The sequence below is a fragment of the Eurypyga helias genome, unplaced genomic scaffold, assembly GCF_000690775.1.
Source record: "Eurypyga helias isolate BGI_N326 unplaced genomic scaffold, ASM69077v1 scaffold9045, whole genome shotgun sequence".
Classification (NCBI taxonomy): domain Eukaryota; kingdom Metazoa; phylum Chordata; class Aves; order Eurypygiformes; family Eurypygidae; genus Eurypyga; species Eurypyga helias.
The window spans coordinates 46968-60064 of record NW_010253341.1 but is presented as its reverse complement, the minus strand read 5'-3'; the positions used below and the strand labels follow the sequence as shown (position 1 = coordinate 60064).

General features: G+C 39.6%; 1 protein-coding gene across 1 annotated transcript in view; it reads right to left on the bottom strand.

The window, feature by feature from the left end:
- STAC (SH3 and cysteine rich domain) overlaps nucleotides 1-12848 on the bottom strand; it is a gene marked incomplete at its 3' end in the record, with an annotated part of 53198 nt that extends 40350 nt beyond the window's left edge. The window contains exon 1 of the mRNA XM_010152629.1: nucleotides 12732-12848. Within this exon, the coding sequence (XP_010150931.1) occupies nucleotides 12732-12848 (117 nt within the window). The remainder of the gene's footprint in view (nucleotides 1-12731) is intronic.
- Between the last annotated feature and the right edge of the window lie 249 nt (nucleotides 12849-13097).

Sequence of the window (13097 nt, the reverse complement as noted above, 5' to 3'; positions counted from 1 at the left end):
TTCTTTTTTTTTTTCCCTAAACCTCCAAGCAGCTGAACCTCTTTAGCCATCTATTGTTTCAAGATCAACCCTTTGTTTCAAGATCAACCCTGCAAAACAAAAACATTTTATTTTTATCCTCGCAAGCTGCACAACTTTCCTCCTAAAATTACCTCTATCAAAGTTTCAAGATTAAAATGACTGTCTGAACTGCAAAATGTGTTTTTATACCAATACAGCTAGTTTCATGTAAAAAGGTAGTTACGTACAGAATACCACAAAGGGAAAGGTAGAGAATCTAAGACTAGAACTTTCCAAAGAACTACGATTTTTTTTTCTGCATGTTAAAAGAGATTTTTTTAAGTTCCTCAGAATCCTCTAAAGTTAAACTGTTGCTAATGAAAGCCTTCATGAAAACAGCTAATAATAAAAAAAAGAAAAAGGCTTGTAACACTATCACTAGATTACGGTCACCTAATAAATGAAGCATACCCAAACTTCATAATTTTTGTGTTAAGAGAGAAAAGAGCTGTTGGTATTAACATAAGATGCCAACAGATTTAATAAGAGTTACTTATTTGATAGGAAAGTGAGGCATCTCAGACCAGTAAAACTGTGAAGCCTTGTCTGACAAAAATAATATCAGTGACTTCAACAGGAACAACATATTGCTGGGGGTTGCATGAGGGATTAGGGCAGGGGAATAGAAGAAGGGGAAAGGAAAGTCAAGTTAGGACAAAGAGTGTTTAAAAGAATATGAATCCTTTGTAAGAGCAGGAATTTCCACAAAGTGCCTCATTTTGTCTAGTCAGAATATGTGCAATTTTTGGTATCGTCAGAGTCACACTAACCTATGGGGAGTGTGACATATTACAGCAGAAATCGGAGCTACTGACCACTGCTGAACTAAAGAGCAAGCACAGTGCTAACTTCTGAGATTTATATCCATTTTCTCCTGACAGTTTTTTTTGGTGTTGGTTTTTGTTTGTTTGTTTGGTTGTTTTTTTAATAAGCAGTAATGTCTACAAGTACGACTGTACTGGAGGGATAATAACTCATGGAAAGGAGATTTCCCCCCCCCGCCCCGGAACTCAACAGCTGGTAGTAAAGACCAGATGACATTGTTTCTATTGCTACTTCAGGAATATTGTGTTTATTGCAGTCTGTTCCCTACAGTGCCAAAAAAACCCCAGGTTAGCTCTCTCATCTTGTTTAGGTCGGCCTTTTTTTAACCAGACGGAGTAGCTACTTCTTAGGGCCAGCATTTAGTCATTGCTGAATTCTCTTCAGAGGCAAATCACACTGTTAAGATTTTTGTTTTAAGGCTTGGCTGTCATTTTTTGAACCTTTGTGAAATGCTTTTTTATTTATCTACATTACAGCAGGATTCAGGTATGTCTATTATAGCTGCTGGCATTCATTTCAGCATTGATAATGTCTAAGGAATCATTTGTCCACAGCAATTTTCTTGGATACCAGGCAGGAACTGCTAAGAAAGCCAGTGCTGCCAAAGTGCAGAATTGTCATCCAGGGAAGTCAGTGGGATCCTAAGTAGCTGGGGAGGCAGGAGCTCAAAAGTTCCCCACTGGCTATGCAATAGAAGAGGGATCCCCTGAGTTGCATTGGTCTTCCATTACTTACCCAGAAAGGGAGACACTAAAGACAGGAGAGACTAAGAAGATGATTTCATTTCTTCTTCATAAGGAATGTTTTCTATTACGGCATTGCCTAGGTTTTAACCTTGTGTATAGTTTCCTGCATATGCATTTAAAGAAAACATGAGGTTACATCGAGAGATAAATAAGCATCCACACACCAGGAACAGACCACGTAATACCAGACAACGTAAGTAACCTAAAATGCAACTTAAGGCACTTTGTGAATAAAGTAAGCGCGGCTTCGGTACAGGAAAAAGGGAGAGTGCAGAGGTTTGCTTTTTTCCAAGTGTATTTAGGGCCTGAGTGCCAGCATCCACACAGTGTTTATAAAAGGCCCCTCCCCCTAACAGAAGAACCAACATCCTTTTTCTTAACAGGAATCTTTAAACTTGGCTAAGCTTGGAAATCTGGAAGTTTTGCCTGTAGAGACAGACCTTGCATTGGCTCATTGTATCAGACAGCCTGGTCCTGGGTTAAGGCAGTTGGGTAAGAACGGAAACAGAGAGGAAAGAAAGAGAAAGACACTGAAAGGCAGAGTGAGTGGGTGAGCTAGCACAGAAGTTAACTGTTCGCCTGGCTCCATGACAGCCAGGAGGATGAAGTCCATTTGTCATTACAACTGACTACAGGAGATAGATCTAACTGCTGTGAACCCGCCAAAGACTCCTGTGTGCCCATACTTCATGAAACTGGTACATGATTCATCTTGTGGCTACAGTTTAATAGCAGCACTTCACATTTGGAAGCCTGGATAGACTCACATTTTTCTCTCTTTTTGTCATAGGTGCATAACTTTCCATTATAGGGCTGGCCGCAAAACAGCAGTTCCACTTAGCAAAAATTTTCAAAGTCTGAATGATTTTGTTCCACGTTGACATGAAAAACAACTGCATCCTTTCAAAACGTCTTTGACAGCATTGTGGGGAGCAGAGGGGAAAGTCAGACAGACTGACCTGCCCAGGGAACAGACGACTGACCGGTTTCTGTAGGCAAGGTTCAAGACCTCCCTCTGACAGATTCACAGTGGTGTTCACCCTACTTAACTTCAAGCTTTTAACTCAGCTGTAGCTGCTTACTCTGGCCAGTGGAAAAAGATTTTCCCTCAGAGAGGCTAATTTAGAGCACATAAGGCATGCTTTTCCTCTAAATCACTTCTGATAAAACAAATTTGGTCTGTGTTCCATTTATTATATAGGTAGATTAAACTACTAACTTAACTGCCTGAAGTTGGTCTCTAATTACAGGTGAGGTTGTACAATTTAACCTAGCATGCATTTTTCTTCTCTTTTGACTAGAAATTTAATATGAACCTAGGGAAATCTTCCCGACAAAAGTGTAAACAATCAAGAAAACCGAACATTTCCTCAAAGGCAGAAGCTTTGACATTAAAAAAAGGAGGAAAAAAAAAAAGGCACTCAAGAAGCACACATTTCACTGCAATGTTTGTTACCAGAAATGTCTGCTGAATCATTATAAGTCACCTTATGTTTATTTGTAAATAATTCTTTAATTGGATAATTTGAGTTAATAGAGGATGTGTGAATGTGAGAAATGAGCTACATGCACTTATAAATAATATAAATAAGTACACTAAGAAGTACAACAAAAATTGTATATGATGGATCCTCGAGTTGATTGACTGGTTGATAACTTAACAGTAGGTGACTTTTGAAAACACATAGAGACCCGAACATCTTAACAGCTGGATCCTCAATGTAACTGCACAGAAGTCAGTGGCCAAGTTTACCATGTTGAATTTTGCCTGTTATATTTCGTATAATTGTGAGGACAGAAAGGCCTGGTTCAAGGCCATTTCTCACCCTGTGTCTACAAAAAGACTGGTGAGGCTGGGTCAAAGTTTTCAGCCTCTCGGTTCTATCCCAAGACATTTTGGTTTTGAGAATTGCCAACACAGCATTTAAGCTGGCATAGAAAATTCTGGCAAATCAATAATGAATAGCACACCTATATATGTGATGTTTGAGAAGGTGACTTCTATGCATTATGCCAGAAATCTGACTTTTGGACAACAAAAGCTGATGTGTCCCTTCACTATGCATGAGCAATTTTTGTAAAAAACAAATGAAGTTAAACATTGGGGTAGTAGAGATGCAAGTCTGTCTCTAAAATCATATTCAACAGTATTTGCTAACACAACCCCTCAGGCTGACATTGCTCTCTCACCTGAGCTGTACCTCCGTAGCACACATTTCTTTGTCTTACTCTGATGACTAAGGTAAAAAAAAAAGAAAAAAATATAAATGCTGACTTTATTAGCTTTTTGAATACAAGTTTATAGTATTTTGCTCCTTTCTGAATTAAACCTAATCATCAGTTACTATAGGTCAGTTGCATTTGGCTTTTCTATTCAGAACACTAGACTGCTAAAATGATCTTTATTAATAAAGCAGTGCATGTGTGGCATTTTAATAAAGCTTTTAACTGGCATTCAGAAATGGACCATATTATGTCTACAGAAAAGTATTCAGGTTCTCACCGTTATTTGCCTAAAGTACTCTGTCTGCAATTCCCTATTGAACTTGCAGCCTCCTGTGATGGGGAAACACCTTTCTCACAACTATTCATGCTATGGTATTTTTAAGTTTCACCAATGCCATCCCTAAACTGCAACACTTCCATCTGACAGTGCTCAGAAAACTACACTCATCAGTTAAAAGCAGGTGAGCTAAGAAATGCTGACCTGTCAATGGGAAAACTGTGAGCATCTAGCACATTTATGCGAGACTGCAGACGTGAGACTCATTTTTTTAAATAAGTAAGAAGATGCAAGGAAATGTCATATTTGACTGCTGATGTCAAAGACACAAGAAGCCTGCTTGTGAGGTATCCATTGTAAATATGCTTTGTAGGATTCCCGAGTTGAATTCCCTGATAAGAAGCATGTATTGTACCAGCTGCTCTACAGAATCAAGGGAGATTCCTCAAACAGAGGCATATGTCAAAGGAAAACAAGGTCAAGTTATTTCAGACATTCACACACAGTTTTCTCATTTTCACAGCCGGTCCTCTTTGCTAATGAACATGCAAAGTTTGTTTACACTTCAGCTAGAATACAGACATTCAGTTGCCTGCAAAAGGCAGTGCTCATTTAACGTCGAATGACCATTTGCGTATGCAACTAGAAGTTGTGCAGGACCGAATACCGTGTTAAGGATATTTAACTCGTGCTCACATGTGAAAGATTAGTTCTCTGCCTGACAAACATGAACACAAATTTGTCAAATATGCAATCTTCTACCTATCAAGAGTATACAGCAATGGCTCAGGTAGGCAGTAGGAGAAATGGCATCATACAAGGAATTGTACTTTTTATCAAGTGATTATGATTTACTTCCATTTAAATTAAAATGTAAGGGAAAAATGAACCTCTCAGCCATGTTTTGGATTTCAGGAGGATAGCCTTTGATGTGCTGCATTCCCCTGAAGAAATTCCAAACCTTCAGCACTTTCAGCTCCCTAGGGATATACTTGAGACCCCACCACACTTTGGAGTATGACACAGAAGGACCCAAACTAGTGTCGGACTGAAGGTATAAAGGTCTTAGCAGTGGTCTGGAAAGCAGCACGGCTGTGCAAGCAGGTCACTGCATCTGCTAACAAGTGCTGGCTCTCAGCAAGTACTGAGTGCTGATGTACCCAGACGGCCATGGGTCAGCCCTGGCATTTGCTAGCCTTGAGGTATTAGGTAGATACATGCTTCACTGATAAAGACAACTGATCAGAAATGGTCAGATACTTGGATGTGTAAGAGGCATAGAATTTCTTCAAAGCAAATCTGTTAATACTACCTGGAATACGAAACTAAGGAAATAAAAAGATTTTGCGAATATGTGCTCCTGGCAAACTGCATGAAAATAGTTACCTCAAAAAGGATATTTGGAATAAGCCTCCACAAAGAATGTTGGGAGGGGAACAAGAGAAAGAAAAAGAGAAGAAAAAACTGGTGTGCAAACAAAGCGGGAGCTTTCAAGCAGAGTTCCTTAGGTCTACACATGTTAATTGTCAAGAAAAGCTGATCGAGTCCTTGCAAAAAGTATTTAAGGAAATAATGGATTGATTCAGGCTAGAGAAAGAAAAAGAAGAAACAGGCTGTGGTGCAGTAAGGATGGAATAAAAGGCTGGCTCAGAACTTCAGCAAACACTTCATCTTACTTTCTTCCCAGAACAATGATCCTGGGGCAAAATAATAGGAAAGAGGTTGCAGAAATAGATGGTATGACATTAAAGAAGCGGTTCAATGTGTGTGATGAGGTGAAAGGGAGAAAAGTAACCAGTTAATCTCCTTTACAAAATTTTACTTTGGAAGTCTATGAACAAGTTTTCTTAACAAGTTCTATAAAGCCAGAAATGGTACAAAGTAAAATAGAAGTCTGTTTCAAGAAGGAGGAAAAGTGACCCCAGCAAATACAGATTTGTAGATCTGACATCAATTGTGCTTGACAAAAAACGTATCTTGAATAAGATGAACAATTTTCTAGAGAAAGAAAATGTTTTAGGTCAAAGGTAAATTCTGTCTACTTGAATTTCATTGTAATTATTGAGTATGCTACCAAAAGGGAATCCATTAGCCAAGATTGAAAAGAAGGGAAGCAGTGAAGAAATGTTAAGGGAAGTGCAATGGGAGATGGTTACTGTTGGAAGGAGAAGTAGCAGGTTGAAGGAAGTACGTTAGCAGAATTCTTCAAAGAACAACACTGGCCTAGTCTTAGGGTCAATCTGTATTTCTATTACTAAATTTAATGCAAAGATTAGGCATGTTATAAGGCCATTTCCCTCTGAATGAAGTTGGAGGTATTGTCATAACTGAAGAGGCCTGGGGCTCAAGGGTTAGAGTCATGGAAATGTGACAAAGTTCAGCTGTAGAAATGCAAGCTTGTACACCTGAGACCTGACCCAAACCACCCTAGGTGAACATGGAAAATTCTACCCTGGATCCACTGGAAATTACAGAGAAATAGAATGGCAACCTCTTGTCGACCAAAGGGTGACTAGGAGACAAAAACAGGAGAAGCATAGTGTCTGGGAAAGTTAAGGAAGCATTCGTGATACTGTACAAGATCTCATGCAGAATACTATGCAGAGAGTCACCCTTTTTCAAGAAAGATTATTCAAAACTAAAACAGGTGCATGGATCTGCGACTAGAATGAGATGAAGAATGGAGAGTTTATCTTCTGTCATCCTGGCTTGTTTAATATAGAAAATAAAAGACTGGGAAGAGATACAGAAGTTTATTCTTAAATGATGGAAACCTGCACCAAGAAAGGGAGACGTTTAAGCTAAAGCAACATTATTAAAATTATAATGACACACAAACTGGTCAGAAATAAACTTATACTGGAATTAGAAGGGCGTGAAGGACAGAGGGCATCCCTTAGCCATTAGAGCATACTGGTGTTGGAAGAGTCTTTTTAAAAGTAGTCGTAAATCCTGAATTCATCAAGATTAGTTTATGAAAAAGAATATAACATAAGAAAATGAGATGGTAGGACTGGACAGTCTTATAGTTCTGAAAACAGATTGTTTTGTTTCAGTGAAAATTTGTACTTTTTAGTCGATTGATTTTTTTACCAAACTAGATTTCAGTCAAGTCATCTTTAGTTGTTGAAAGGTAATAGACATTTTCTTCATTTTGGCAAAGCAGAAAGTGTGGATAGAAGGAAATTAACTGATCACATTTCTATTTTGCCTTCGATATCTCAGTGTGTCTAGGAACTGATTTGACATATATATCAAAGAGAAAACAATAGCAGAGTCTTTTAACCAGAAAAAGAGTAAGAAAGAGAGAAAAGTCAAAATAAATGTAAATACAAGAACAAGACTGCTCAAGGAATTATTGACAGGGTAGAGTATTACTTTCCTGCTCTTAATGAAATCTTCTTGTACATAATTTGTTCTAACACTTCATCAAAACAGATAAAAACACTTAAGCTCCTTTCTTTCCGTTAGTCTTACCTTCACAGTATGTACTCACCATTTTACACAGAGGCATAGAGGCAAGATTAAGGAGAACCGTTTTTGCTTCTCCTTTCACAGGATTTTTTTAAAGCTGCCTGGTATTCCTTTGAAGACTACAGCAGTGCTTTACATACTGGGTATTTATCACTGGTGTGGAGGGTGAAACACTAACTGTACACCATACTCCCTGCCCTTTTAAAATATTAATTGATGAGTAACCATCTATGGAGCCTCATAAAGTATTAACTCTTTAAGTGGGGAAGATCTTTCCTTAACAACATAGCACAAATCCTTCATGATTTAAATCCCATGCAATCGTATTAAAATCCAAAGAGTTTCAAGCTGTTGATTTTAGTTCAGTATCTAACATTAACACCTGGTTTTGAAACCTCATGTAAGCAATATCGCTCTATTGGACCAACAGGACAGGGGAAAGTTAAACTCAACCTTCTTGACTGATGTGGGGATATACACAAATGAAATTGACATTTTGAACTTCAATGCTTTATCCTTTTATTGGCTTTCTACTTTTCAGTAACTTCCATTTTATGTACTACACATCAGGTTTGTTAGTGTTTGAACAATTGTGCTCCATCTCCTGTATTGCCATACCTGAATTTGAAGGTAATGGTCTGCATTTCCCTGAACACTAGTCACTGTGCAGTGAGACTGAAACAGACTCACTTGTTTTGCAAAATACACAGTACAGATGGCATATTTATTTGGAGGTCTAATTTCTCTCTTTTTTAATTTTTCATTTTTCAGCTGTTCAACTTACCTAATTGACCTGATTGTAAGCAATTTGTTAGGCCCATGAATTTGTGGTTCAGAGGAAAATTTTGCAGCTATGACACCAAAAATGCATGGCTGCAGTACATCACAATTATAGCTGGACTTTATGAAAAAAAAAATGTGAATGGGCAAAGCTCTGGGACAAAAAAAAATTTGTTCTTCACAAATATCCACTGATATCTACAAATAAGTAACTTTTACATGACAGATTGCCTGCAATGGCAGGGGCAAGGCTCAATACACCTTCTGGGGTGTATGAGAGAGCCTGGAAGATGTTTAACATTAAATGAAACACTAATAGCCTGAAGATCAGCAGTGCTGACCAACCTTGCTGGTGCTGGCTCAAACATCATAGATGCTCAGGCCCCTCCGGAAACTTGAAAATAGTAAGGGAATTTTTCTAAAATATACTGTATTTCCTATGAATACCCTCAGCCATTATCCACAATACAGGAATAATATATTTTGAATACATTATTGACTCACGCATAAAGAAATCAGAAGATGGGCTCTTTCTTTTTCATATAGAAATGCCAGTTAAATATAAGAAGGATAAAGCTAGCAGAGTTATCTTCCAACTATGTCAAAACATAAAGAAATATTGCCAGGTGTAGGAAACCTTTATCGAGACACACATTCCTTCAAATTTTAATTTTCTTTACTAAATTCCAAGGTATTGTTACACAAGAGGCATCAGAAATATTATCTCTGATTGCTGCCACTAGATTTCTGCTTATATTGCTAAGTTAGTGCTTGTACAAGTGTGCAATGTGTCTTTAATTGCTACCACCAAGAGGATATTTTCCCTTAGGATTCATTAGCTAATGACTTCCTCCCTCACAGAGTTGTAAATCTACAAGAGTCTTTGGCAAACTGTAAATTTGTCTACTTGGAGGCCAGATGTGAAGGACTCAAACAGGTGGGAGCCATAACTACAAACATATGTCTGTAATAAAATTAACAATTACATGTATTTGTATGGTACCATCATAAAGTTATTCTCCTCATCAAGTATCTGCTCAAGTCATACTTAGGTGTGAAGTACATGTTTTCAAGAGCAAATATATTAATTTAATAATTTAATTATTAGTTTTGCAACATTCTTAACTAAGTTCTAGGTTTTTTAGCACAGTAGCAGTATATGTAGTGCTACAGGATGGTTCACAACGTATTTGTTACCCTTCAGACAGCTATCTGAAGTTATATTAATGAGACAGTACACTGGAGGTACTATGTGTAAAGCACTTGATGATACATAATCCAAAAGGCACAGTCATGTTATATAGCAATATATATTCTGTGTTATAAAGGCAAACATGTACTTAGAACATGTAAATGGGTTTGCTCTTAGGGCCCAGGAAAAGTGGTGAATTGAAAGTTTATTTGAATTTCCTCATCCTGAGCAGTTGTGCTAAAGTCCGGGTGTTAAGGTGCTTGTGATGAGGAGGACATGCATGAGAGTCTAATCTTTCAGCCATCAGCATCCAGATGTGCTCAGCCGTAAATATGCTCCTAACCTACAGGAAAAGGTGGCGGGAGGCTTTAGCATGTATTAATGAGTGAGTTTGTTTCCTGTGTCAGGGGTGAGTGTCATTCTTCCACATTTCAGCTACTTGGTAGTAGCCCAAAGTTCTGCCTCTGAAAATCATGTTAGCCAGGAATTGCAGCATCTCCTCTGTGTCAGCTTCTGAGTACAGTCTGGAGTGTGCTGGATAAAAAGCTTTTTCTAGACTTTGGTACTACAGGGGACCACGTGCCACAGTTGTCGATGATTACACAGGACTGGAAGCGAGCTTGCCACATTAGTTCTACATTAGTTTTTCAAAATTGCTTTTCTGCTGATATGTTTTCAAATGCATTTTGAAGGTTGCTATTATCCATGTTGTTTCTGTTCCTGTATTTGAAGTCATAATAGTGTTTTGCCACAGAAACAAGTCATTGTGGGGTAATTAGATACTGTACAAACTGTTCTGCAGTAACTGCAGCAGACTTGAACTTGTTAACCTCTGCAACAGAGTACCTGGAGAAAGCTCAGCCCTCTGTGAGTGACAGGACAGCTCCCTCAGCAAGGGACACCATGGGATAAAGGCTTGCAAAGAGGCCCTTGGCACACACCGGCTTATGCCTTTGTCAAAGTCTTTAGCTTTTGAAGTACATCCATTCTCTTAGGAAAAAACCAAAACAAAACACACAAACAACATCTTCATGAAATCATTGAAAATTTTTCCATCCCGCTGTTTACTAGGACCAGAAAAAGAAAGCTTATCTCATTACACCTGTGATCAGGAGTGTTTTGACTTCATCTACTGAAATGACAATGCAGCATACTTTCTGATCATATTTGCAGATCTAAAATGTAAACACACAGATTACATGTTTACTAAAAATATCTGTGTGCAAGTAATGGCATTAAGCGCCAGTCATAGCTTTTGCCTATGCCAGGGTATTGCTTCAAATGCTCTCAAGACTGAAAATACTGATGATAATGTTTGATTATAAGCCAGTTTGTAGTCTATTTGCTCTCTAGCCAGATGCATCTAATTCCTGCTGTCACCCCTTGCAAGAGCAAGGATGAACACAGGGCAGGAAAGAACCCTACATGTCAATTTAGGACTCACGCCGGTCAGTTTGCATGGGGCACAGCGCCCTGTGACCCAGGGGGAAGGTCCCTCAAGAACCATCGTGATGAAGTGTCTGACCATGTGAGTGGCACCTCCAGCTCCATAACCACTTGCCCAGCACTGAGTGAGGACGGTAGCTGGGAGCACAGGGAGCACACAGCCCACCAGGCCCTGTGCACGGCCCGGCATGCATGAGGAGCTGGTGCTGGCAGTGCAGCAAAGGCTCCGGTTACTTTTGGGACCTCACTGGGGGACTGAGCTCCCCACTGGCCAAATTACGATTCAGCAATTCCAGGGAAGTGCTCTCAGGGATGGGGATTCAGGTACGATCAAGCAGATCCTTTTAGAGCGTGGGGTTAAACCAATAACTCATTTACTTTTCATTTCCCATTATCCAGTAATACTGGGACAGTGTCCCAGTACTGCTGAATATATAGAGAGAATAGTGTGAATAGTGTATGCTATTGCTGCTGGGAGAGATCTTTTCTTTTAAAGAGGCTGTTTTGCATAGGAAATACCTTAGCTCTCCTCCTTGGAGTATAGCATCTAATGAAAAAAATAAAAAAAAATCCCAAAACCCACGTCAGGACTCTACCCACACAGACAGATAATTTTGACTCGCTCTCCAGAAACCTAGCTATAACTGTGGAATAACGTAGCAGTCTTCCCACATTAGACGCAGGCAGACACTGCCTTTAAACTCGGGCCAGCACAAACCTTCCCTGTCAAGTAGCTGTTTTGCTCATACAGCACCTCCTAAGGCTCTACCCAGATGTAAGCTCCTAGTGACAAGGACCTCCCTATTTCTACATGTTTACACAGCACATAGCATCGCTACAAAGTTAACAGGAAGATCTGTATGTAAAGTCCAGTGCTATCAGGACATCAGTTGTAAGTAAGTAATAGAGGACCAGTAAAAGCAAATCATCCAGGTAAGATGCAAAGAACATTCATTATGTGAGGTTACTGCTTTTCTCCCTTTACCTCTCTATCTTCCAAGCAACATACTGGCAGGCAGAAAAAACTTTTCACATGCAGGACAACCAAAATTCAGAGGCTATACCATTTGAGCTGGAAGTTGGTTTTCAGCAAGGTTAATTGAGCCACATTTAAAAATAAATAAATAAAAGGCTGTGAAAAAGAAATAATTTTCTAGGCAGTGTACATAAGGATTCTTGTTCAAAACTATCACACCCTGCTTCAATTGCTGGCTCGTTAAACAGTGAAAGTTCACTGATGGGTCTGCCAGAGAAGGTGAGGCAGGTGAAACACCCCAAGCCCCCAGGCAAAATTCTCTTCTCTGAACCTGTGGGAAAAATCAATCTATCCAACCACCAACGAAACCCTTTAAGTGATTTGATGCTTGGTGTGAAAATACCTAACAACATCTATTGGCATCGATCCCTGCCCTGAGCCCCACGACTCCCCCAGACCCTTAGTATAATAAGGAGGAGAAAACACAAGCCAAAAACCCCAAGCCCAAACATTTCAAAAAGGCAGGTATTTTCCCAGTTCAGACTCCTGAGCTGCCCAGGTGACAGGGAGGATTCAGAAGTAGCAGTGTCACAGCAGGCACCTCAATCAGAGGTGGCTCGTCGCACTCTAGAGAATGGTCCTGGCACAGGGCTCCAAATGAAAATCAAGGCAACACATCTCTCTTCAAAACAGAGTAAAAAAATAAAAATAATCACGTTCTCTGAGTACCTTGGATTCCTGGCTGGTAGTTGATGCTGGAGAGGGGGGCTGCTCTGTGTTCTCCACCTCATTCTCTCTCTCCACACTCTCCACGCTGACTTCAGCCGTGCTGCTCGGAGGAATCATTTCACCTCTAAAAGACTGCTGCTATCAGAAAACAGCTACAGACCTTTCTCGCCTTTTTTCATTCAACCTCCTCTTTCTTCTCTGCTCCTCTAGAGCAAATGAACTCCGACCGCTTGGTTTCACTACATTTGCAAGACTAGAATTCTCTGGATTTTCTTTTTTTCCTCCTCCTCCCCCTCTTTCCACCCTCCCCTGTGCGATTCCGCTGCGAGGGGGGTCAGTTAGCGATGGCTCCGTAGGTCAGCGGTG